This window comes from Lithobates pipiens, unplaced genomic scaffold (genome assembly GCF_037356315.1).
Source record: "Lithobates pipiens isolate NorthernLeopardFrog02 unplaced genomic scaffold, aLitPip1_a1.2 Scaffold_8, whole genome shotgun sequence".
Lineage (NCBI taxonomy): Eukaryota > Metazoa > Chordata > Amphibia > Anura > Ranidae > Lithobates > Lithobates pipiens.
In genome coordinates, this window is record NW_027507903.1 from 116,735,267 (window position 1) to 116,762,131 (window position 26,865).

General features: G+C 43.3%; 1 protein-coding gene across 5 annotated transcripts in view; it reads right to left on the reverse strand.

The window, feature by feature from the left end:
• The window catches only part of PARP6 (poly(ADP-ribose) polymerase family member 6), a 127,371-nt gene that overhangs the window by 38,833 nt on the left and 61,673 nt on the right, over window positions 1-26,865 (reverse strand). For 2 of the 5 annotated variants that reach the window (XM_077472469.1, XM_077472465.1), the window contains 11 exons: window positions 20,471-20,524; window positions 20,180-20,275; window positions 19,968-20,060; window positions 19,748-19,873; window positions 16,154-16,234; window positions 15,617-15,684; window positions 10,693-10,741; window positions 8,866-8,978; window positions 3,731-3,803; window positions 3,239-3,308; window positions 1,830-1,909 (listed from right to left, as the gene is read on the reverse strand). In XM_077472469.1, the coding sequence (XP_077328595.1) occupies window positions 1,830-1,909; window positions 3,239-3,308; window positions 3,731-3,803; window positions 8,866-8,978; window positions 10,693-10,741; window positions 15,617-15,684; window positions 16,154-16,234; window positions 19,748-19,873; window positions 19,968-20,060; window positions 20,180-20,275; window positions 20,471-20,524 (903 nt within the window). The remainder of the gene's footprint in view (window positions 1-1,829; window positions 1,910-3,238; window positions 3,309-3,730; window positions 3,804-8,865; window positions 8,979-10,692; window positions 10,742-15,616; window positions 15,685-16,153; window positions 16,235-19,747; window positions 19,874-19,967; window positions 20,061-20,179; window positions 20,276-20,470; window positions 20,525-26,865) is intronic. The other 3 variants (XM_077472467.1, XM_077472466.1, XM_077472468.1) reach the window with 3 other exon arrangements.

A 26,865-nucleotide genomic window follows, 5' to 3' on the forward strand; every position in this document is an offset into this window, starting at 1 on the left:
AAGAGAAAAAAAAACATTCAGTGGCTATTGCTGATTAGGCCTCCGACAGCCTGGCATGTAATAAAAAAAGAAAGAAATATCATTGCCCCGTCTCTTCATATTATATAAATTTACTGAGAGGGTAGGTCTGTTACATAGTTACATAGTTAGTAAGGTTGAATAAAGACACTCGTCCATCCAGTTCAACCTGAGTGAGTGTCTACAATTGTCCCTATCCCCTTACATTGCACACTCACATCGGTCCCTGCCCTCAAGGATCCCACAATCCAAGGTCCCCATACATATACTAATTTTTGGACAGAAGCCAATTAACCTACCAGCATGTCTTTGGAGTGTGGGAGGAAACCGGAGTACCCAAAGGAAAACCACGCAGGCACAGGGAGAACATACAAACTCCAGGCAGGTAGTGCCGTGGTTGTGATTCGACCAGCGACCCTCTTTACTGCTAGGCGAGAGTGCTAACCACTACACCACTGTGCTGCCCATCTGTCTGTCGCTCCAGAGTCTAAGTATTAAGTTGACCGTCAAGCCAGTCCTGTGCTTCCTGGGGTGTTCGAAATTTTTGCACGCTGCCTTCACAGACCACTCACAGACAGGCAGGATATAGCATAGAATATTTAACCCCCAGAAGTATCAGGCATTACTTCACATCTTGGAAATTTGCCCTTTGTTTCTGAACCTCTGGTGAAAAGTGAGGAAAAAACATTATTTTTGATCCATTATATTTAATATCATGTAAAGTCCGCACCTGCCGCAGAATATTTTCCTTGTCCCTATAATTTAAAAGACGTATTAGAAAGAGGCAGGGCATATTTCCTGGCTTCTGAGGGTGGGTAGGGACCCGATGATCGCGTTCTATTAGAAGTAATGAAGAGAAATGGTCCTTGCCAAAGATTTCAATAAGCCATTGTTTAGCAAAGTTAATTGGGTCCTTCCCCTTGGCACTCTCTGGTATACCCAGTACGCTGACATTATTAAAACGTAAGCGATTCTCAATGTCTTCAACTGTGGAGATAGTAGTATTTAACTTGTGGGTAGCTGCTTTCATCTCTGTTACCATGGGATGGAAAGTGTCCTCTATGCAGCTAACCCTGTTTTCTAGCCATCCAGTCACTTGCATTGTATCTATTGTATAGCAATACAGTTGAAAGCCACAATAAAATCATGTTTAACGCTTTTCTTGACCATATTATAAGGGTATGAACATCCAAATGTCATATATATTGCAGCCTATTCGTCCTTAGATGTGGTGACTGCTTTAGTTCCTTTTATGTATAGTTTTTTTTCTTCTTTTTTTGCTTTATTTTTACCTAGTGACCCTGCCAGTTACACACTTCTTTTCACAGCTAAAATACAATATATTTTTGTTCCTATGTTTTTGTTTGCTTTAGTGACAGACAGTCTTCCCTTTTAGGGCTGGTTAGCAGTTGGAAATGCACAGGAATGCGCTGCGCGCTCCTGTGCAATTCACACACAGTTCAGCTCAGTGTGATTTGAGCCCATTGCATGCACTCCTTTTAGAAACACGCTGCAACTGGATTGCATGGTACTTCTTTACCATGCGATCCGGTGCAGGCAAACACACTGCGTTTGCGACCTGTGTTTGGGGTGTAGTAAACTTAACATAACACTCGCTGCAGATTGCAAATGCAGTGGTTTTGAACACAGTGCGGGAAACGCGCACGGAATGTGGGTTTCCCACACTGTGTTCTGGTGTAAAGGGGTCCTAAATCGGTTTTCTAAGTTCTTCTATATGTGTTGAATGTGTGAATACATGTCAATGAATTTTCCAGAACACCAAGTAAACGTAGCTTTAATTAAAGTAATACCTGAGGAATGGTGTTCATCCTATTGTATCTCTGCACCAGCTCATCCTTGGATGGCATCCGATGTTGCCCCTTCCCCATACCTATTGGGATAAAAAGAAAAGAAAACTTTATGGCCTAATACGTAATACATATGGGAATAAATATTAGTATGGTCTGACATTGTAACGATTTCACAGAGTTTACACTGCTGATTTTATTAATAGCAAACCACATCAAATTGTACTTACAGTATTTAGTAATTTTGTTTTTGACTTAGTTTGCTGTAGTCAGTGGAGATGCAGTCTAGTTTTTAGGTCTACTCTAAGCTTGGGGGTTGATTGCTCATGTCTGCCACTGGAAGAAGCTTCCAGAGATAGAGAAGAAGGGTCAGCCACTAAAGTTATGAGTATTTATCTGACCTCAGCTAATCCCTGGGATGAGAATGGGCACCCAGCAGTTGGCTGGGGAGAAAATAAATGTTTGGCAGGCTTGTTCTGCAGTGGTGTAGTAGAGTCTAGCACTCTCACCTAGCAGTAAAAATGGTCACTGGTTCAAATCCTGACCACGACACTACCTGCCTGGAGTTTGCATGTTCTCCCTGTGCCTGTGTGGGTTTCCTCCCACACTCCAAAGACATGCAGATAGGTTAATTGGCCTTTGTCCAAAATTGGCCCTAGTATATGAATAGGGACCTTGGATTGTGGGCTCCTTGAGGGTAGGGTCCAATGTCAGTGTGCAATGTACAGGGATAGGGACAATTGTAGACACTCCCTCAGGATGGACTGGTGTCTTTATTCAACCTTACTAACTATGTTCTTCTCCTATGGAAAAAAGTGGCTGTTGGGCCTTAGTATGTGCTTGGCTGAGGGCTGAAAGGAAATGTAATAAAGGATATTTGTTGGAGGGTATCACCTGTGGAGGTTGGTCTGAAGAAGGATCCTTTTTCTCCCTCACTAGAGAGTGTCTCATGGAGGCTGTGTGGCAGACAGCTGACCTTGGGCATTGTGAGTAGGACCTTGATCTAGAGCTCCAGGTGTGCTTGTGCTTTGGAGAGTAAATGCTACAGGGACTGAGGCTGCTCATAAAAAGTCTCAGATTAGCTGACTATTCCCTCTACCTCCAGCAAAGGCTGCTAAAGGATTTGTGCTTGGGAACCTGTCCTCCTGTACCTGTTCTGTATTTTGGAATATCCTGTAGCCTCACCCCTGTCTCCTGTTTAAAAAACTGCAATAAAGCTACAAAAGGCATTCCTAGACTGAGACTGTGTTTGTTGGCATGCTAGGAGCTGGTTAACGGGCCTGGCAGCTTTCTGGACAGGTAAGGGAGACTTGGGTTATGTCCAGTGGCCCCTCCGGGGCACCCTATTTATTCATTAGGTCTAGAAAAAACATATATCTTATATAGCTTCTTGGTACACTTCAGATATTTACCTGAGTATCCAAAAGAAATACTGGAGATGGGACTAAGGTAGATTCCTTTTCCATATGCTGCTCCGTGCAACTATAAAGACAAATGATAACATAGAGGCCACTAAAGAGCATGAATTGTAGCACATTTTTTATGCATTAATTGTGTTTAAATAGTCTCCTTGTATAAACAGAAAAATACACCATTTGTCTACACCACTGAAAAATCATTGGGCCCCATTCAGTATAAGTGATTTAAAGCCCCATACACACTATCAGATTTTCTGCAAATTTTTGTCTTCAGATTTACCAAAACCATGTAGTGTAAGGGTCTGCCTGATTGCATACAAATTGAAACTCCTAAGGTTTGGCCTCATATTATATGGTTTTGGTAAATCTGAAGACAAAAATCATCAGAAGATCTGATAGTGTGTATGGGGTTAACGCATAGTTTCTGTTACACCTTCTGTTGACCCCAAATAATTGAACCCTATTACGGTTCTGGAGTGTACTTACCTGCAGTTTAGTGTAGGATGCATTTACTAGCCCATTCCTCAGAATAGAGTGCCAGTTCTCAATATGAGAGCCGCTGGTGGAAAAAATAGAGTTCCAGTTATCTTACCAACACAAATAGTAAATTAAATTGAAAAATTTCCATATTTTTATGTTGGCTGCCATCCCTTTCCCCAATACACACACACACACACACACACACACACACACACACACACACACACACACACACACACACACACACACACACACACACACACAGCACTGCATCAATATTGCAGTGAAGTTCAGGGGGACACTAAAGTACACCACTGTGCCATTATAACTGCAGCATTAAAAAGGAAAAAGGCTGACAAGTAAGTACATATTAATACTCCTCCACAAATGTTCTCACATACTGCATCAGTTGTTGAAAAATTAAATCATTCCCATGCTGCCTATCTATAAGTGCTTTATCTTTTTAACCATTTTAGGTGGGAAGTAGGTGAAGCAGTGTCTTTAAATTACATTAAAAAGTTGACAGGAAGTCATGTGTGTAGGAAAATATCCAATGCAATTAATTTGCAAACATGTCACTTGCACCTTGAGACTTTGCCCACACGTCTGTGAAGTACAGCTTAAGGGATAAGTTCACCCAGTGGTGGCTGGTGCTCAAAATGTTTGGGGGGGGTGCAAACAAACTGAAAAAAAAAACATCAATTGCAGCCACTGTGCCATCAAATGTAGCTACTGTGCCCATCAATTTCCGCCACTGTGCCCATCAAATGCAGCCACTGTGCCCATCAAGCGCAGCCACTGTGCCCGTCAAGCACAGCCACTGCACCATCAAACGCAGCCACTGTGCCATCAAATGTAGCCATTGTGCCCATTAAATGCAGCCACTGTGCCCATCAAACGTGGCCACTGTGCCCATCAAGCGCAGCCACTGTGCTCATCAAGCACGGCCACTGTGCCATCAAACGCAGCTACTGTACCCATCTATTGCTGCCAGTGTGCCCATCAGTTGCCGCTACTGTGCTGCATCAAATGCTGCCAGTGTGCATCGCCCGGTACCTGTCTCGTACTGGGTCAACGGCGGTGTCCTGCATGCTCCTCGGTATCTTCTTCTCTCCTCTCTATCAGGCGTTCAATCACAGCGCCTGACATTTCAGCCAATCAGGTAACAGACCCGAGAATCTGATTGGCTGAGAGGCGGTTCAGTGTTAGCAAAGCGAATTCCTTCGCTTTGCTAACACACAGCTGAGTGAACAGCGAACGCACAGCATTGCGTTCACTGTTCACCTTTATGGGCACCTATTAGAACCTATGGCTCTAATCAGGTGCTTCCAAAAAACACTGCTGTAATTCAGGTGCCTGGCGCCCGAAACGGGGCCGGACACCTGAATAGGGGGTGTCAGCGGCGACCATAGATAGATTCATGCATTGCATGAATCTATCTATGGTGATAGAGCAATGCCATAAGAGAGGGGGCGGTGCTCCTGCGCCCTTTATGGACGCACCGCCACTGAGTTCACCTTTTAGCAAAAAATAATAAATGCATAATGTTTTTGCAGTTAAAAAAATGTGCATTTACTATTTTTTGTTTTGGGAGCCTGTAAAGAATTGCACCAGCGATCAGTAGATTGCTTGTACCGAGCAGGACTCCTGCAGACCTGTCAGTGTATCTGTGTGTTTGTAGCTCATACGGGCAAGCAGATACTCACTGACAGGAGGAATGAATCAACAACCACAGCGCTCAACAGCGCCATGGTAGTTAAGTGAGAGCTACAAGCCGACAGCCATAAAGCCTGTCAGAACTTGTAGTTTCCCATTCACTGTGGGCTGTGAATGAATGATGTGAACGGACGTCGGACAGTGCAGAGAATGCCATTCAGACATTTATCAGAAATGTGCACACACAAAGAATGGCTAATAGAGATGCACATGGGCGCAGAATTCTCAGCAGAATGATGAGCAGGGGCTCACACTCAATGCATGTTGGCACCAGACTGACTATTTAAAGGGGCTCCTGCTTATGCTCCAGTGCTGACTCTTTCAGCTGTTTCCTATGTCCTGCTAGTACTCTGCTTATTCCCTTGTTGCTGACTCTGCTTGCCTCTGACCTAAATTCGGATCCTGCCTCTGCTCTGTCACCAGTTCCTGACCCTGGCTTCGTTCTTGACCATGTCTTATGTCTCAGTACCTCACTGCCCGCCTGCTGCTGACCTCAGCTTTCCCTGTGACCATGCTGCTGTTCCTAGCCCTGCTCTCACATCTGGTTTAAGTGCCTATCCGACTGGCATCTATATCAGCTTTGCTCATCACAGCGAGTTCCGGTCTCACAGCGAGTTCCTGTCTCAAGCCTGCTGGGAGCTCGGACAAGCCTCGCATCTGAAACCTACAGCTTGTGTCGAGTGCCCCTTTAAGTTTGGCTGGATCAGCTACTGTTCACAACCTGATGTTCTGCCAGGCTGCAAGGGTCTGCATCTCCTACTGCAAACACTCCTATCAACACCTGCTTGCACTAGTGTTCCTCCTGTCTCTTGGTACCCTCTGTTCCACCTTCAATGGGACCTGGGCTGGAGATACAAGAGAGGCCAACGTCGTCTTTTCAGCCTCCAATCAGGTTCATGACAGACAGAGCCCCGCACGGCCACATTCGTTTCAAAGATTGACAGCGGGCACCCGGAGAAGATGCCTGTCTGCTATCACTGGGGAGGGGGGAGAGGGCTAATGGCTGCAGTTGCTGGAATATGTAGCATGTTCCAAAAGGTGAACGTATCCTTTAAAAGGTACATGTGATCACTTCCATCCTTAATGTATCTTTCTTTTGACTTTAATGGCAGGGGACAGACCCATGCAAATAATGACATTATGTGATGTCCTTGTTGTGAACTGTGCATCTAAAATCACTGTTTTATAACAGAAAGTCTGTAATATGGAGATGCATGCAGTCTGAAGCTGTATGGAAGTTGAATAAAACATTCTCCATTTAGCTGTCTGTTTGGATCTGTTGGACATAAGGATATAAAGCAAAAATGTGCATAACCCCTCCTACTATCCTTAAAGCAGTATTAAGCACCAAAAGCAAACATTTATTATTTTGCAGCTTACCATTTTTAAGATGTGATGGCTGCATTAGTTTTCATTTCTTTATTATCACCTGGAGATCTGGTTAGAAAGTCTGTTGTTTTTCAAAAGAACAAGCTGTTTTGCAAAGGCAGCAGCTACAGAGTTGAGACACACTGTTTAGCACTGACAGGTGTGCTTTCAATGATTAGCTTTAATTTATTTATGTAAAACCATTATCCCCAAAAAAACAAAACTACATGCTGTAACTGTTTATAAACTGTTAGCTAGAGTTCAGCTTCAATATATTAGTGTATCTAAAACTGTTAGTGCATCTACAACTCCCTTCCTCTAGATTAACAATGCTGCTGTCCAAAGGTACCCCCCCTGTGTGTCTTCCTCCAGAGTGGGGGGCACCCTAATACTGAAGGTGTGTTACTGGCCAGATACCAAGGTTAAAACAGAAGGAAAAAAGCATAAAAAGATAGGAAACTAATGCAGCCACCACATCTAATGATTGGTAAGCTTGTATATATTAAATTTTTGGTTTGGGGTTTAATCCAGCTTTAAATGAAAAATAAACTTTTTGGTTCTGAATTTGTGTTGACATTATTGGCATATGAATGCACTCTGCTTGAAGAATGCAATGTTTACCCTAATGCCTCATACACATGACCGGACTTTCCAGTAGACTAGGTCCGACGGAATCAGTCCGTCGGACAATCCAATCGTGTGTGGGCTAATCCGATAGTTTTTCACAATAAAAATCTGACAGACCTAGAAATTGAACTGCTGCTACAGGTGTAAAGCCACACGAGCTCCTGTAAGTAAATGCATTTACTTACAGGAGCTGTGCCATTTCTGCCCATATTACAAAATGTTTTGTACCTGTAAATCTCATCCTTGCTCTCAGTGGGTTTTTTAAGTATAAAAAAATATGAAAAATGTATTTCATTCTAAATTATACATACAAGTGAACTGTTAAAAAAAAAAAAAAGAAAAAAAAGAAATTGAACATGTTCCAAATCTATCCAACGGGCTCAATTCCTATCGGGAAAACCATTCATCTGTATGCTGGTCTGACAGACCAAATACGACGCAAGGGAAACTATTGGCTACTGGCTATTGAACTTCCTTTTTTAGTCACGTCTTACGTCATTACGTTCAAAACTAACAGACTTTCGAACGGACTTAGCCCTTGTACACATGGTCGGAGATTCCGTCGGAATGTGTCCGATTTTGTCGGATATTCCGACTGTGTGTGGTATGCATCGGACTGTTTCCGTCGGAATATCAGTCGGACCAAATTTTCCAACTTGCTGGAAATATTTACCGACAAACTGCTCCGATCGGACATACTCCGATCATGTGTAGAGAATTCCGATCGGACAAAGTGCCACGCATGCTCAGATCAAATTCCTACATCAAAGCTATTAGCTACTAGCCTGAACGTAGTCCCATCGTAACGAAATTACGTCATCACGTTCTGAAAGATCTGATCTTCCGACAACTTTGTCCAACCGCGTGTATGCAACAGTTTCGGACAAGATCTGACGGACAAAATCCGACGGATTTGGTTGTCGGAATCTCCGACCGTGTATACAAGGGCTTAGTCCGTTTGTGTGGGCAAGTCCGCTCGTTCGGAACTCTGCCGAAAGTCTGCCGGAAAGTCTGGTTGTGTGTACGCAGCATTACAGTTTTTTTTTACTGGCGGACCTTCTGGTTTATTTTGTCCACCTAGCTTTTTATAGTTATTTTTTGCTATGTACATGTCTGTTTTGATGTGTTTTAAAGCGACATTTTGTTAGTACTCATTGGCGTTCCTTTCCATAGTAATAAGCTGTTCTGTCACTCACTTTTTCTTTGCTTTCTTTGTAATAATACAATTCATTGCACCCACTCTACTTTTCAAACTTCACTGGAGCTATCATGTCTGGTATCCACCAAATGTATTTGTGTTCTTCCTTATCCCAATGTGCTACACACACTCATAATCTCTTTGTGTGACACATATCTAACAATTTCAGCCCTCATCCCCTTCCAATCCAACCATTCTCGCCCCCCACCACATGCCCCAATTTTTCTCTCACTGAAAGGCGAATGTGCTTCCGTAGAGTTTCTTGGCAGTTCGGAATCGGGCCTCCTTGGCTGGGGGGCTACTGAGCAGCAAAAACTGATGAGAGGTGTGCATGAACTTCAGCTGCTATCACGGGATTGAGGCAGAGAAAATGGATATGAGGGGAAGAAGATAAGATACACAGGTGTAAAAAGAGGGTGTTTGTAATAAATGCGAGCAAAGAAAAGAGCAGAAAAACAGCAACAATAGCAAGAAAGAAAATCAAGATCATCCAATTATAAAAAATTAAGAAAAAAAGATAAAAGGGTAAGACAGATACATATGGGATCGGAAAACAAAGATTAAAATGACATTGTAATTTTGCACATGGGGATGGTTTAAAGAAATAAAAAAAAAATGTAATAATCGATGAGAAATGAAACAAAATAGAGAAGGTGAAAAAAGGAGAGAAAAGGAAGAGAGGAAAATCTATGCAGCATATGATGTAAAACTAATTTCATAAATAATGAGATAATTTTATCATCTTTATGCCTTAGTAGGCATTTTCGTTAAATAAACATTTTACTGTAGACTTCACTTTATATATGTATATGTATAGTTTAGGTGCCACAGTGCCTTAGGAGTTTGCATTCACAATATTGGGGCCCTTGGTTAAAATTTTGGCAAGGATACTATTTGCGTTGATTTTGTATGCTCTCCTGGTGTTCACATGGGTTTTCTCTCATACTCCAAAGACAAGCTGGTAGGTTAGTTAGCTCCTGTCCAAATTGGCTTTCGCATGTGTGTATAAATTAGCTATACCGATATGTATCACATTCTGCACGCCAGTCCCAAGCTGAGCATTTGGAGAGTGTTGCCAAGAAAATTCTTTGCAAAAAGGCTTTCACGTGTATGAGACATGGTGCCCAGGGCACTGGTCCACAGAGTAGCCAAGAGACAGATATGACTGAACAGATATATACACACATATAGTTCACTATAAAAAATTTACAGATTATATTAATATCTACTTTCCAATTTTCATTTGTTACTCTCCATAACTCCACTCTTCTCCATTACCCAATATAGCAGCTTACAACTATGTCCTCATTTGTCACATAAACCACAGTCATCTTCTTTAAACTCTGGAGACCTGGATTCTGATATATCTCAGAACAATCAATAGATGGACTAAGGACTAAGTTGACTTAATCTTCTAAGCATCATCACACATATTTATTTGATTAAGACAACTTTGTTGCCTTATTTTCACTTAGATCTCTATTATATGAGAAGGATAGAAAATCTGGTCACTCTATGAATGCATCTACCTGTGTATATATTTACCCTTTTACAGCTCCTATTGCAATTCTACCCTCTTGGCACAAAATGAAAGTTTAGCATGTATATACAACTTTAGGCCTCATTCACAGGAGGCGGATCTGCTCAGCGGAGTCCGCCAGCTCAGCAGGAGATCGTTCTGTTGATCTCTACTGAGCTGGCGGATGACAGGTCCATCTCTTCTCATTGAGCGGGGAGGGGCCTGTCAGAGCATCGCTGATTCCTCTAGAGAGATCGGACGAAAACGGACAGGATGTCCATTTTAACCAGATCTCATCCGATCCGCCAAGATGGATGGCGAACATATCGCCATACGTCTGATTTTAGTGGATCAGATGGTAGATGGATATCCGCTGACATCCGTCTCCCCATAAGAATCAATGGATGGCCCGCTTGGATCCGCCTGAAGAATGGACAGGCGGATCCGAGCGGGCTTGTTGTGTGAAAGGTTATCTCCTTTATATTATACATTTATATGTATACTTTTGGTTAAGCACAATTAATATGGTGAAACACTCACCCTGCTTAGAGGCAGCTTTACAATATGGGATCTGTTACTGGAAATGATCCTGCAATAAGAAAGATAAATTTATGTGGCAATTTAGGTAGAATAATTTATTCAAAAGTACTCAGATTTTACGGTTTATATAAAATCGTTTTATTATAGGTTTATATGCTATGTATGGTATGTGATGTTTATCCCATTGGCCATAGCTCTTTGTCTCTCTATTGTTCTGTCTGACTAATGGCATGTATGCATGTATGTATGTCCAATAGAATGCCTGCTTTTATGGATATATGCCTTTAGCATTAGGATGAATGGCTGTTTATAAATATTTTATTATATCTTCTCGTGTGACAACACTGTAGAAATTATATATATATAGTGAGTGTACAGCTTGTGTACATTTTCTGTCCCCTCAAAATAACTCAACACACAGCCATTAATGTCTAAACTGCTGGCAACAAAAGTGAGTACACCCCTATGTGAAAATGTCCAAATTGGGCCCAATTAGCCATTTTCCCTCTGTGGTGTCATCTGGCTTGTTAGTGTTACAAGGTCTCAGGTGTGAATGGGCAGCAGGTGTGTTAAATTTGGTGTTATCGCTCTCACTCTCTCATATTGGTCACTGGAAGTTCAACATGGCACCTCATGGCAAAGAACTCTCTGAGGATCTGAAAAAAAGAATTGTTGCTCTAAATAAAGATGGCCTAGGCTATAAGAAGATTGTTAAGACCCTAAAACTGAGCTGCAGCACGGTGGCCAATACCATACTGCGGTTTAACAGGACAGGTTCCACTCAGTTGACCAAAGAAGTTGCGTTTGCATGCTCAGCATCATGTCCAGAGGTTGTCTTTGGTAAATAGATGTATAAGTGCTGCCAGCATTGCTGCAGAGGTTTAAGGGGTGTGGGGTAAGTCTGACAGTGCTCAGACCATACGCCACACACTGCACCAAATTGGTCTGCATGGCTGTCATCCCAGAACGAAGCCTCTTCTAAAGATGATGCACAAGAAAACCCACAAACAGTTTGCTGAAGACAAACAGACTAAGGACATGGATTACTGGAACCATGTCCTGCGATCTGATTAGACCAAGATAAACTTCTTTGGTTCAGATGGTGTCGAGCGCAGGGCTTTCTTAATGAGTGGGCATACCTGGGCACTGCCCAGGGACCCCAACTTCATGGAGACGCCCTGCACTTTCCCCAAAGCAGCTGGTCTTTGAGCCCACACTGCCCCAAAATTGGGGGCTTCATGATGGCACTGAGAGTGATGGATACACGGGGGAGGCAGGCTGGAACCGTTGCGCCGTGCTGTGCCGAGCAATACCTATTATTTTACAGCCAGTAGGGAGGGGCAGGGCCGGAGTGCCAGAGATACTCTGACCCGGCCCCATGCAGCTTGAATGCTCAGGACTCAAAGGCTGAGGGGTAGGAGCTGGAGTGGGAGCTGCTGAGTCGGCTGCAATGAGAGCCCACCTGCGGAAGTAGCATTGTGGATGGTGTCATGGTGAGCCCAGCTGTCCAGCCATGATGCTCCCTCCTCCACCCCTCCTTCTGCCTGCCTGATTGGTATAGGTGAGTTAAGTGCTGGAGGTGGGCACATAGCCAAAAGTTTACATGCACTGTATCTCCACTGGAAAAGGTGGTACTACATGGATGGGATAATGGTGCTGGGAGATATCAAGGGTGTATGGGGGAAAACAATGCTGAGGAAGGGTCTGGGATATATAGTGGGTAGCAATGCTTGGGATAGCTTGGGTGGTTATAGTGCTAGAGGTATCAGGGATCTAGAGAGGCCACAGTGTAGGGGGCATCAGGGATGTAGTGGGTTCACAATACAAGGGGTATCTTATGGTATATGATAACAGTGCTGGGGGGGAATATCTAGGGTGTAGAGGGGACAGAGTGCTGGGGGGATATCTAGGGTGTAGAGTGGGTCAAAGTGCTGGGGGGATATCTGGGGTGTAGAGGGGTCAGTGTGCTAGGGATATCTTGGATGTAGAGGGGTCAGAGTGCTGGGGATATATCTGGGGTGTAGAGGGGCCAGAGTGCTGGGGGATATTTGGGGTGTAGATGGGTCAGAGTGCTGGGGGGATATCTGGGGTGTAGAGGGGTCAGAGTGCTGGGGGGGATATCTGGGATGTAGAGGGGTCAGAGTTCTGCGGAGATATCTGGGATGTAGAGGGGTCACAGTGCTGGGGGGATTCCTGGGGTATAGAGGGATCAGAGCACTGGTTGGATATCTGGGGTGTAGAGGGGTCAGAGTGTTGGGGTGATATCTGTGGTGTAGAGGGATCAGAGTGCTGGGGAGATATCTGGGCTATAGATGGGACAGAGTGCTGAAGGATATCTGGGATGTAGAGGGGTCAGAGTGCTGGAGGGGGTATCTGGGGTGTAGAGAGGTCATAGTACTGGGGGGATATCTGGGGTGTAGAGGGGTCAGAGTGCTGGGGGGATATCTGGGATGTAGAGGGGGTCATAGTGCTGGGGGGATATCTGGGATGTATAAAGTCAGAGTTTTGGGGGGATATCTAGGGTGTAGAGGGGTCAAAGTGCTGGGGGATATATGGGGTGTAGAGGGATCAGTGTGCTGGGGGGATATCTGGGATGTAGAGGGGTCAGAGTGCTGGGGGAATATCTGGGGTGTAGAGGGGTCAGAGTGCTGGGGTGATATCTGGGATGTAGAGGAGTCAGAGTGCTGGGGGGATATCTGGGATGTAGAGGGGGTCATAGTGCTGGGGGGATATCTGGGATGTAGAAAGTCAGAGTTTTGGGGCGATATCTAGGGTGTAGAGGGGTCAAAGTGCTGGGGGATATCTGGGATGTAGAGGGGTCACAGTGCTGGGGGGATATCTGGGGTGTAGAGGGGTCAGGGTGCTTGGGGGATATATGGGGTGTAGAGGGATCAGAGTGCTGGGGGGATATCTGGGATGTAGAGGGGTCAGAGTGCTGGGGGGATATCTGGGGTGTAGAGGGGTCAGAGTGCTGCAGGGATATCTGGGATGTAGAAGGGTCAAAGTGCTGGGGAGGCATCAATCTAGCATATAATATATATTATATGCACAGGACAGCTTTGTTACTTTATGTATGTAGTATTTTCCCACTCTTTCTTTGCTGTACAGAATGATTGTTCATGTAGCTAATTTGGAGCTCCACCCAAAAGGGGAAGCTCCGCTTCTCTGCCTCCTACCTACTTGATGTCTGTTTACCTGCGCTGTCTTCATTGTAGGGGCCCCAGAGTATTACTTTGTCCAGGGGTCCATGATGCTATTAGGATGGCCCTGGTCAAGCATGTGTGGCGGCAACCAGGTGAGGAGTACAAAGACAAGTGTGTCTTGCCTACAGTGAAGCATGGTGGTGAATGAATGAATGAAATACTTGTATAGCGCACAATGCGAACTGAATCACCTCTAGGTGGGAGTGTCATGGTCTGGGGCAGCATGAGTGCTCCTGTCACTGGGGATCTACAGTTCATTGAGGGAACCATGAATGCCAACATGTACTGTGACATACCGAAGCAGAGCATGATTCCCTCCCTTCGGACACTGGGCCGCAGGGCAGTATTCCAACATCATAACGTCTGACAACCTCTGCCTTGCTAAAGAAGGTGATGGATTGGCCAAGCATGTCTTCAGACCTAAACCCAATTGAGCATCTATGGGGCATCCTCAAATGGAAGGTGGAGGAGGGCAAGGTCTCTGACATCCACCAGCTCCGTGATGTCGTCATGGAGGAGTGGAAAAAGACTCCAGTGACAACCTGTGAAGCTCTGGTGAACTCCATGCCCAAGTGGGTTAAGGCAGTGCTGGAAAATAATAGTGGCCACACAAAATATTGACACTTTGGGCCAAATTTGGACATTTTGACTTAGGGGTGTACTCACTTTTGTCACCAGCGGTTTAGACATAATTGGCTGTGTGTTGAGTTATTTTGAGGGGACAGCAAATTTACACTGTTTTACAAGCTGTACACCCACTAATAATAATAATAATAATAAAACCCCAACCCCCTCAACAGAAATGAGCCTAGGCATGTTTAGACATGGGTCCAAACACGCCAGAGCTAGCCCATCAGGAAGCTGTACACTCTCTACTTTACATTGTAGCAACGTTTCATTTCTTCAGTGTTGTCACATAATAATAAAATATTTTTCAAAAACTCACTTTTGTGAGATACTGTATATAAAAATATAAAAAATATGTATTATAAGAAGTGTTGCCAACTGTCAGTGTTTTTACTGGCAGCCAGTAAAAAATAGGCATGTTTCTCCTGCCAGTAAAAGCCAGTGATAGGGAAAGGTTGCCAGTTAAAAATATGGCCGTGAGACACTTGACTCGGAACTGCACATGTACAGTTCCGGTCTGGAGCTGGCCGAGACCATCCGAATGCCTTCTACAGTGTGTTTGGGTGGTGCCGGTGGGGGGCAGGTCTGGCGGAGGAGGTGACTGAGCATGTTGTGTGGTGTCACGATGCAAGGGACCTGAGCAGAGCGGCTGGAGTCTCGTGTGCAGGTCTGCAGGACGGGAGCAAGGCACGCTGGGAGCGGCCGTGTCGGTGCTGTTTGGACTGAAGTGGACTAAAGGGGAGACCTGGCGTAGAGAGAGACTGTCACTGTGACTCAGGAGGGGACATGTCATGTCGGTGAGGTGTCATCATCATCTGTTCTGCTGTCAGTGTCACTGTGAGATTCAATTTTAAGTGTTTGTATGCCTACCCATTCTAATTTCTTGACCTCCTGAGTCCTGCCCCTGAGCTACTTACTTACTATAAATACTGAAATTTGTACTTAAAACTGTCATTTTGTAACTTTTGGAAATGTAAGTGAAAACTTTGCTGTGCCAGTAAATCTTGGATGTCGTGTCAGTAAATTTCAATCTGGTAGTTTCTTTTGTGATACAATTTTAAATATTTGTAACAGAATATTCTTATATGCAGTACCATTGCAATAATGGGTGAGCCAATGGGTCAAGGCGGTCCATTTGTTTTTTGATTTCCAAGTATGACCCCTAGAAGACAGTATATCATTATTAGCATGTTATTGCTTAGAGTAGAACTATAAGCAAAACTTTTTTTTTTCATTTTGGATAGAGCAAGGGAGGGTTATAACCCCTGTCACTTTTTTTTTACCATCCATGTCCCATCACGGAAATTTCCCTTAACTTCCTGTCCCATAGCCAAACAAGAAGTGAGAGGAAATCTCTGCAAATCAAGTGAATTCATTGGGGACCGCCAGGTCACTAGAACAAGTGCTTTCATTGGAAGATTTCCCTTCTATTACGTTTCTGGGGAATTTCTTTTACTTTCACTTTCAATGATAATTGTAAGCAGGGCAAATAGAGAGGGTGAATCCAGCTAATGGGGCAGAGACAGCAGTAAAAACTGACAAGCATTCTAATCCTTCTCCACTCTATGCAAAACTTAAAAAAAATGTTTTGCCTTTAGTTATACTTTAAGCCTTCAGACAGGCATACATACCACTCTTAAGTTTACCTGGGTCATCTCTCGGATGGACATGACACTGTCTAAGGCTTTTTGGAGACGTTCATAGTTCTTCTTCTGAAGTGAGAAACATAAGAACAAGATAATTCAGTGTGTATCCTCTTTGTGTGCTTGTGTGTATATATATATATATATATATATATATATATATATATATATATATATATATATATATATCGTGTGTGTGTATATATATATATATATATATATATATATATATATATTGTGTGTGTGTATATATATATATATATATATATATATATATATTGTGTGTGTGTATATATATATATATATATATATATGTATATATATATATATATATATATATATATATATATATATATATATATATATATATATAAAATGATGTTTTCCTTTATAATACAGCCTTTGTCCCACAACACTAACAGCGGCTGATTCAATAAATATGTACCTGCTGTATATTCATTTATTTGCAGTATACTTTATAAATATTTCTATGCAAACATTTTAAGTGTTTTAAATCTTTTTTTGCAAAATATCTTTAGCAGACATGTTTTATTCTATAGAAATTCCTCTGCACTTGGTGGCATTATGTGACCACGTCACAACCAATTTAGCATGATTTTTTGGAATCCAAAACACATATATATATATATATATATATATATATATATATATATATATATATATATATATATATATATATATATATATATATATATATATATATATATATATATATATACACCTTTTTGGTAAACCTCAAACTCTGAAATGTTTAAAATGACATTTAGGGTAAGAAAAGTATACCAAAGTTAGAGGACAACATTAATGCATTTTGCCTACTTGGTATGGTAAGGTCACCTTAGGTTTTAAGTCTCAAGGGTATATCAAGATTCAATAGGTCAAACTCTTTGACATGGGTAACTCTGGTTAATACTGTGCTGACATTTTGTGGCTCATTTTAGCTACATGCCAAGAACCGTAGTACTGCTCAAGCACTTGCAGAGTGAAAGGTCAACATTTCTGAGCTCGGCTTTGGAAGTAAAGTTCTGTGACTTTGTGTTCCATGTGCTGAGTGTACATTTGAGGTCACTAAAGATAACATTTTACATCCACCCCCCAAGAGGAACCAGCTTGTGAAATACATCCAATCCATTTTTACAAAATTTTCTTTAAAACATGATTGGCTTTATGTATCATTGTCTTTTGTCGTAAAGTTGATTGATCATTCCTTTATATTGGCAAACTATGCAGAATTACAGTACAGAATTCATCCATTTTATCATATCTCTAAACTTTGACAGCATTGATTATTTTAGTTTTAATTCTGATTGATGGCATGACGATGAGAACATTTTAGTGCCTAATTATAAAGAAGAAGTGATGCTATTGAAAAGTAGCATAAAGAAATTGTGAAAAATAACCAAAAATTATTAGTAGAGGCGAGCATGGAATATATCAAGTTAGGATGGCAAAAAGTTGGAAGGAAGCCTTTTCAAATTTGCAGTATATCTAAGGTTTATATTAACGTATTAACTTTGTTGATTACGAAATATGTGAAAACGTAGTGCTGAAACAGTGGGGGTTATTTACTAAAGGCAAATCCACTTTGCACTGCAAGTGCACTTGAAAGTGCAGTTGCTGTAGATTCGACGGGGACATGCAAGGAAAATAAAAAACAGCATTTTAGCTTGCACATGATTGGATGATAAAATAAGCAGAGCTTCCCCTCATTTCAGATCTACCCCTCAGATTTACAGCGACTGCACTTCCAAGTGTACTTTCAAGTGCACTTGCAGTGCAAAGTGGATTTGATTTTCGTGAATAACCCCCAGTGCAATTTTACTAATAGGCAAAAATAGGCAAAAATATCATAGTGGATATTTTCTTTTAACCGCTTGCGAACCGCCTTATAGCAGATTCACTACTACATCATGTATATATACACGTCATTCTGCTCTTCTGGGGGGGGCGGGGGGACACCGGTGTGCCACTTCTTTTATCACAGCAGAAGCCAGTCAGCAGGTGCCGGCCAATGGATGCCCACTGGCACCTGCTGATCGCAGAGGAGAGACTTAGTAGGGAGATCTGCCTATATAAACAAAGCAGAGCACTGACAGGGGACATGATGGATTTTATTTTCTCTGCAAAGAAAAATAAATCCATTACCTCCTTTAGTAAATGCTCCATACATACTGTACACAAACACTGGCTAGGCACACATTTAACCCTTGATCATCCTAGCTGTTTAACTCCCTTCCCAGCCAGTGTCATTACTACAGTGACAGTGCACATTTTTAGCACTGTTCACTGTATTCGTGTCACTAGTTCCCACAAAGTGTTAAAAGTGTCAGTTAGTGTCAGATTGTTGGCCGTAATATCGCAGTCTTGGCTGATTGCAGCCATAGTATAAAAAATAAAAATAAAACATTCCAGTATATATTTCATAGTTTGTAGACGCTATAACTTTTTCGAAAAGCATTCAAAATATGCTTATTGGGAAATATGTAGCAGAATACATATTGCCTTAAATTTATGAAGAAATTAGATTTTTCTATATTGCTTTTTTTTTTTAAATTGTTGTTCTTTTTTTGTTTATAGAGCAAAAAATAAAAGCCGCAGTGGTGATTAAATACCACCAAAAGAACGCTCTATTTGTGGGGAAAAAAAATGACATACATTTTACTTGGGTACAGCACTGCATGACTGCTCAATTGTCAGGTAAAGTAACGCAATTTTTATATTTACTAACGACAGGGCCAGATTAACGTAGGGGCTATTGGAGCTGCAGCTCCAGGTCCCTACTTTTAAAATAGGCCCCCCAAAAATAACAGGGCATGCATGGAAAGCAATGGGCATATGGGGAAGGATCTCCTCTGACTGGCCCTGCATTTCGCACGCCCGGGGTCAGTAGGGAGCCCCATGAGAAGCTCAGTCCATCCTAAGAGGTGCCCACAGCTTTATTACCAGGAAGAGGCTCAAGGTGAGAGGAGGCAGTGAACCATAACATTCCTGCCAACAGTTGATGCAGCGCTGGGAGAGGGCACAGAGGGATTTGTGCTGGCCAGAATGAGAGGGATGGTGGAGCCATGAGGACGTGGGCAACTGCTACGGTCACTTCTCCTCCTGAGAAGTGAATAATGGAATCAGAAGTGATGTGTATTTTGTGACTTTCGGGGTCACAGCTATTATTCCTTGGCTACTGCAGTGGAGACATTGGGGTTCTAATAGTATCTGTCACTTGCCCATGCTATCACTTATGGATAACTTGATAAACTTTTAAAAAGTCCACCAAAATCCCATGCACCAGGCCCATGATGCTCTTAATCCGGGCCTGACTAACGACCCTTGTGCTGTAAGTTGAAGAATACTATTTTTCCCCATTAGCTACATATTACTTCTGGAAATGATTCCATAGTGCTGGAATAAAGTCTTCGGGCAGATTTATTATTGAGTAGTGATTGGTTACTGGAAGGCCTGCAGCAGCCAATCACATACCTTATTTTTGGTATGCATGCAAATATTTCAATGCTATAAATAAAGGCTAGCTGTAAGGGTCATCGTTTGTAAAAACCTCTAGATCACCTTAGGGTTAAAGGCCAGCGTTTTAGGGTCATTAGGGTCCACTACTGAAGGGTATGGCTCAAATATGATACTTTTCCGCGGTGACTCCAAGGCCGCTCGACACATGGCAACCAGCAGACCTACAACCTGCAAGTGAAACCAAAATGACTGTTTAGCACAGGGCTGCACAAGGACCTGAACACATGCTAAGAGGAGACAACAACTCAAGAAGGACTACTACCTCAGCTCCTGTAGCCACTTCTTCAGCAGCCCCAGACATCACTCCCAGAGTGTAAAATGAGAAGACACAAAGCTCTCTAGTACACACTGCTGGCTGCAAGAGACAAGATATTGGTCATGGAGAGGAGCGTGAATTAAAGGAAGGCGCAATCATTAACAATAGTCAATGCTGAGAATTTGCATAATATTACAGTAACATGGTCAAAGACCTACCTTAAGCATGGATGCATTCTGGAAGACATGCTGCTCATCACATACTACGCAGTACTCATTTAAAGTGGGGAGGCGCTGTTCTGCATACTTCATTATCTAAACGTGAAAACAAAATAAGGAAATGCCATGATTGATAAATAAATAAAAATGAAATAACTGAGACGTAGAAGAAGAGTGGGCACGAATACACAAAAGGTTCTGAGAAAATAGAGGATTTTAAAAGTGCTGAGAAATCTTATAATTGTTGTTAAATTCAAAAAAGATGGACTAAGAAACTTGCAGGTAACTCACCTGTACCAAAAAGCCATATTCTAGAGTAGGAACTGTCTTACAGTGTCCACTGACCTGCACAGAGAAAAATATGGACAGACTTTATATGAATCTATGTATGATTCTACAAGGGACAGCAGTACAAAACACTAGGTAATAAATGAGGCATCCATTTTGAGCCTGAACTTGCACACATACAGTAACTTCATAAAGTACTGGAAACTAGTGACGATACCAAACCTACCCAATCTTTTTACACCAGAAGAGCCCTAGGGATAATTTTCATGTCTCAAGAATATATTTCAGCCCATAGAACATTAGCAAGATCAGTAAGTTGTAGCCGTTATCAGGGCTTTTTTCTGTGGGGGGAAAGCAGTTCTGGCACCTCCAGCACTGAATGTATCTAATGGCAAGGGGTGCTGGGGTGTTCTGGAGGATCCATTGATGTTGGCTGCTAGAGGATCTATCGTTGCTTGGAGGGATTTATTGTTGAGGGAGGGCTCAATTGTTGCTAGTGGGTCAATTGTTGCTGGGATGGGTCTAGTGTCTTCTCCCCAGTGTTTATTGGCTAAAACAAAAATGCCTAAAGCCCAAATTCACATGTAAAGTGCTTTAAATAAACTTCTAAATGCTCTTATACCTGCAAACACGCAAAAAAAAAAAAACTAAAAATTTCTCTGCTCAGGTGTGAATGCAGTCTAATGGCCCGTACACACGATCCGAATATAATAGGTAACTAAAGTCCCGGAAATTCTTGTACGACAGAAAAAAAATCAGAAGTGATGTCATGTGTTGTAATGTATCTGTATTGTATTTTTGAACAACAGCTATACTGATTAAACAAAATCGTACTGGTATCTGGTATCGTACGAGGAATATTTTCGTGCTTGTCCGATCTAATAATATCAGAAGAACTGTCGTGATTGGAAGAACTGTCGCCCGACAACAGTTGAGGAAGCGACATCAAGACTCCCGACGGCATAATGTCCCTCAGGGTCTTGATGCCAAAGAAAAATGCACAGAGAAAAATATGGACAGACTTTATATGAATCTATGTATGATTCTACAAGGGACAGCAGTACAAAACACTAGGTAATAAATGAGGCATCCATTTTGAGCCTGAACTTGCACACATACAGTAACTTCATAAAGTACTGGAAACTAGTGACGATACCAAACCTACCCAATCTTTTTACACCAGAAGAGCCCTAGGGATAATTTTCATGTCTCAAGAATATATTTCAGCCCATAGAACATTAGCAAGATCAGTAAGTTGTAGCCGTTATCAGGGCTTTTTTCTGTGGGGGGAAAGCAGTTCTGGCACCTCCAGCACTGAATGTATCTAATGGCAAGGGGTGCTGGGGTGTTCTGGAGGATCCATTGATGTTGGCTGCTAGAGGATCTATCGTTGCTTGGAGGGATTTATTGTTGAGGGAGGGCTCAATTGTTGCTAGTGGGTCAATTGTTGCTGGGATGGGTCTAGTGTCTTCTCCCCAGTGTTTATTGGCTAAAACAAAAATGCCTAAAGCCCAAATTCACATGTAAAGTGCTTTAAATAAACTTCTAAATGCTCTTATACCTGCAAACACGCAAAAAAAAAAAAACTAAAAATTTCTCTGCTCAGGTGTGAATGCAGTCTAATGGCCCGTACACACGATCCGAATATAATAGGTAACTAAAGTCCCGGAAATTCTTGTACGACAGAAAAAAAATCAGAAGTGATGTCATGTGTTGTAATGTATCTGTATTGTATTTTTGAACAACAGCTATACTGATTAAACAAAATCGTACTGGTATCTGGTATCGTACGAGGAATATTTTCGTGCTTGTCCGATCTAATAATATCAGAAGAACTGTCGTGATTGGCTCTCGAAAGTAGTGTACACACGATCCGAAAATTGTACGAGTCTTCCTCGGATGACAGCTTTCTTATGATATTCGGATCGTGTATACAGGCCATAAGACTTTGTATACCTTTTAATGCACCTGGATTATTATTAGTGGATTTGGCAAGAAAGTTCAATTGCCTTAGTTTCTACAGGAAGCTTATATACATACAGGACTTATTTTGAATATAGAATTACATCCACCACTAGACCTTTTGTGTAATACGGTACTCCCTTCTCACTAAACATTATACTGTGCAAGTGCCTATGTCTGTTTCTTTAGTCTGTTCAACGGTCTTGCTATTTAAAGTTCCTTATTTTCTCAAAATCAGCTGCTATAATGACCTTGTGTCTTTGCCGCAAACAGATAAAATAACTGCCAATTGCTTGCTCCCTCAGTATATTACCAAATTCTTGCAATCACTGTATATTGGCAATAATGTAAAATATCAAATTAGCTCTTTCAGTACTAAATATTAAAAATAATGTAATATATTGCAGTGAATTCTTAAATGTCGTGGTTGCGTTCGTTTTTCTTATTTTAGCCTTTTTTTTCATTATATTCACCTAGTGATCCAGCCAGTAACACACTTCCTGTCTTTGGGTGTCTCCACAGTGGATGGAGGAGCAAGGAGACACATTTGGATAGCAGCATTGTCAGTTTGGGGAGAGGGTAGAGTTAATGCACTAGCAGATTTACTGTAGATGGACTTGTCTAACAAGTTTTTTTTTAACAGTCAGGAGTGCTTTATTGAAGGAGTAGTACAGTACAGATTATAAGAAATACAGAAACATTACATGCAACACTGCATGTCATCACATATGCAAAAAACAATAGCAAAACAGATTCCAATTAGTGTAGCTGCAATTTTGTATTACCTATACTCAATGTCCTAGCCCAATTAAATCAGGGACAGGTTGAAATTTTAGCTGGATAGAAACCTAACTAGCTCCCCCCCCCCCCGTCCATGACGACCAGACCTTTTCAAATTTCCAAGGACATCCCCGGTTACTGTATGTTATCTTATATAACGGCAGAGCGGCATTTACCCTGTTTTCCCAGGATGATACAGAGGGGAGCACTGATGAGGTCCATCTATTCAATATTTCTTTCTTAGCATAGAACAGAAGATAAGAGATCAACAATTTACTATGATGAGATCTCTGCTCATTGTCCATAATGCCCAACAAAGCCAACTCGGGCAACATGGGAACAGAGAGCTCAAGACGGGTATTCAGCTGTTCAAATATCCCTGACCAAAAGACTGACAGAGCAGAGCACGTCCAAAACATGTGTAGAAAAGTGCCCGGTTCCCTTCTACACCTCGGGCATTGTGAGTCCCTAGCGGGGTACATCCTCGCCAGTCGCACTGGCATGAAGTACACTCTATGTAAAAATTTTGTCTGTATAAGTTTGTCACCTGCCGGGATAACCTGCCTAGGGCCCCTATCCAGACAATCCTCCCAATCCTCTCTATCCAAAGCAGGAATGTCTCCCCTCCACGCGTTGCAAAGCCTATCCAGTTTACCCGAATCGATGGGGAGCAAGGTGGAGTACAGGGCAGACAGTGGTTTAACCAGATCGTCGCCCGACAACAGATCCTCAACCGGATCCGCTTGAACTAACGGTGGCATGGGGAAATGAGCCCTAGCTACGTGCCTGAGGTGGGCGTATCTAAAGTACATCCAGGCAGGTAGGTTATACTTCGCGGCCAGTTGAGGAAGCGACATCAAGACTCCCGACGGCATAATGTCCCTCAGGGTCTTGATGCCAAACCGCTCCCAGACCTGCGGGTCTGGCATGGACCGAAAATTTGGTAAATTTGGGTTTCCCCATAAGGGTTGGTCCGGGGACCGCCCATACCCTGAGTGTTGCTCTAGTAGGGCCAGGAAGGTTCTTGTAGGCCCTAGCCCCCCTGTACGCTAATTATTGTAACAACGGTGGTGAGCCCATGCCCGCCGCCTCCACTTGCACCGCTGCGTTAGACCGTTCAGCACGGAACCACCAGTAAACTGTAACAATCATCGCCGCCCAATAGTACACTTTAAAGTTTGGCAATGCCAAACCCCCCAACCCGATGGGCCACTGCAGAGTGGATCTAGCCAAACGGGGGATCGACCCATTCCAAATAAAAGCAGCTATGCACTTGTCAACCTTCCGAAAGAACACCGCCGGAATCCATACTGGACTGTTTCTAAAGAAGTAATTAAATCTGGGTAAAACACACATTTTGATAAGATTAATCCGGCCAATCAAGTTCAATGGTAGCCCAGCCCAGGATTGACAACGTTCCTTCAGGAACTGGAGCAGGGGTTAGGACATTTAAGGAATAGAACTGGGTGCAGTCTCTAGCGACCCTAATCCTGAGATATTTAAACTCTGAGACCCAGGAAAGAGGTGTCGGGTTAGGCGTAGGGGGAACCTGACCATCTAACGGAAATATGCTCGACTTAGCCCAATTTATACATATTCCCGATAGAGAGCCAAATTTGTCAAAAATTGCCAAGGCAGCAGTAAGGGACAGGCCAGTGTCACTCATGTACAGGAGAGTATCGTCGGCGTAGAGAGAAATTGTCAGGGAACTCACCGTACTTATGCCCGCTCCCGTATAGCAGTAGTTCCTGTTCGTTCCAGGCGCCATGCGAGGTGTCTCCGTCAGAGGCGTACGAATTCCAGGACGAACGGACGTATGCTAATCCGAACACGTGGCTGTACGCCAATCCGAACACGCGAAAACACCCGCGCAAACTGAACGGATGTACGTCTTCACGCACGGACGGCCACTTCCACCAATCCTGGCTCACTTCCCTCTATATAAACAGGGTCCTGGCCTGACACCAATGCTGGATCGTCTTCAGCTGTTCCTGTAAGACTTGATCATTGCTCCTGTGACCTTGTTCCTGAAACCTTGCTCCTGTGGCCTTGCTCCTGTGATCCTTGCTCCTTTGACCCGTTCCTGATACCCACTCTTGGATTCCTGGTCCACCCCTGACCTTGGCTTGGACTTTTGACTTCGGCTTGTCTCCCGATTCGGTACCTCGTTTTGCCTGCATGTTACCAGACCCCTTGCTTGTTCCTGATTTCGCACCTGTCTCCTGTCATTGTGCCGCATTGCCTGCCAGTTGCCGATCCTACCTGTTTCAGACACGTAGTGTTCCCTGCACGCCTGCTGGTCTTCTGGTGCCTACCTACGTGACCAATCTACATCTCTTCTACCGTGAGGACCCAGCATCTTCAAGGCCTTCTACTTCCATCTGCAGGCACCTGCACCCTTTCGTGTCCTCACGTTCCCTGTTCCCATCTCCAGGGGCGTGGTGACCGGAACCGTGCGAGAGGCCACCCTCAGCAGTCTGACTCCGCTGTAAGGTACGTGACAGTACGATCCAGCCAGAAACATGGAGTCAGACAGGGGGGCCTCACCTCTGGACGCTTTGTGCCAACAGATCTCTGCCCTTACCCAAGCAGTTCAAGGCTTGCAAGATGGTTACCATCAACTCGAGCAGAGGGTGGAGTCATTATCTCCAAACACTACTGCCTCCCAAGGGGCTACAGCGTCTCGGTCCGCCAGTCCGGCAACTCCAGCATCCATGCCTGCAATAGTGGTGCCATCCCCGGAGCCTCGAGTTCCTATACCAGAGCGATTTTCCGGAGATCGCAGCAAATTCCGTGCTTTTCGTAATGCATGCCAATTATACTTCCTGCTACAGCCTCGCACCTTCTCCTTGGAAAGCACAAAAGTTGGGTTCATCGTCTCCTTGCTTCTCGGGGAACCTCAGACCTGGGCCCATCGCCTCTTGGAACAGGCCAGCTCCCTGCTTGATACCACGGACTCTTTTCTGAATGAGATGGCTAAATTATACGATGATCCTCAGCGTGCCACCACTGCTGAGGCCAGTCTCCATGCTCTACGACAGGGTCGCAGACCTGTAGAGGATTACGTGACGGACTTTAGGCGGTGGAGTTCTGACACTCATTGGAACGACGCCGCCCTACGTTACCAATTCCGCATTGGACTGTCCGAACCATTAAAAGACGAATTAGCCCGCATCGAAGTTCCCAGTTCTTTGGAAGACCTCATACAGGTATCAATCCAAATTGACCGCCGTCTTAGGGAACGGAGAGCTGAAAGAGTTGGTCAGTTTCGCCCCACCTGGATGTTACCCAAGGTTCCTAATTATCCTCCTACCTCTACACCTGCTCCCATCTCCGAAGCTCCAGAACCAATGCAACTAGGATTACTTCGCTCACCATTGTCTTCAGAGGAGAAGCTACGCCGGCGTCAGAATAACCTTTGCCTCTACTGTGGGGAAACTGGTCACTATGCGAATGCATGTCCCAATAAAAATCGTAAGTTCAAAGACTCACCTCTTGTATCCAATGCATTACCTCTGACGAAATCAATTCATATAGCTGTTCCTTTTTCCTTACAGCTGCCAGGAGGAACACTACAGGTCCAAGCTATAATTGATTCGGGCGCCTGTAGTTGCTTCATTGACCATACTCTCGTTCTGCAACACAACATTCCATTG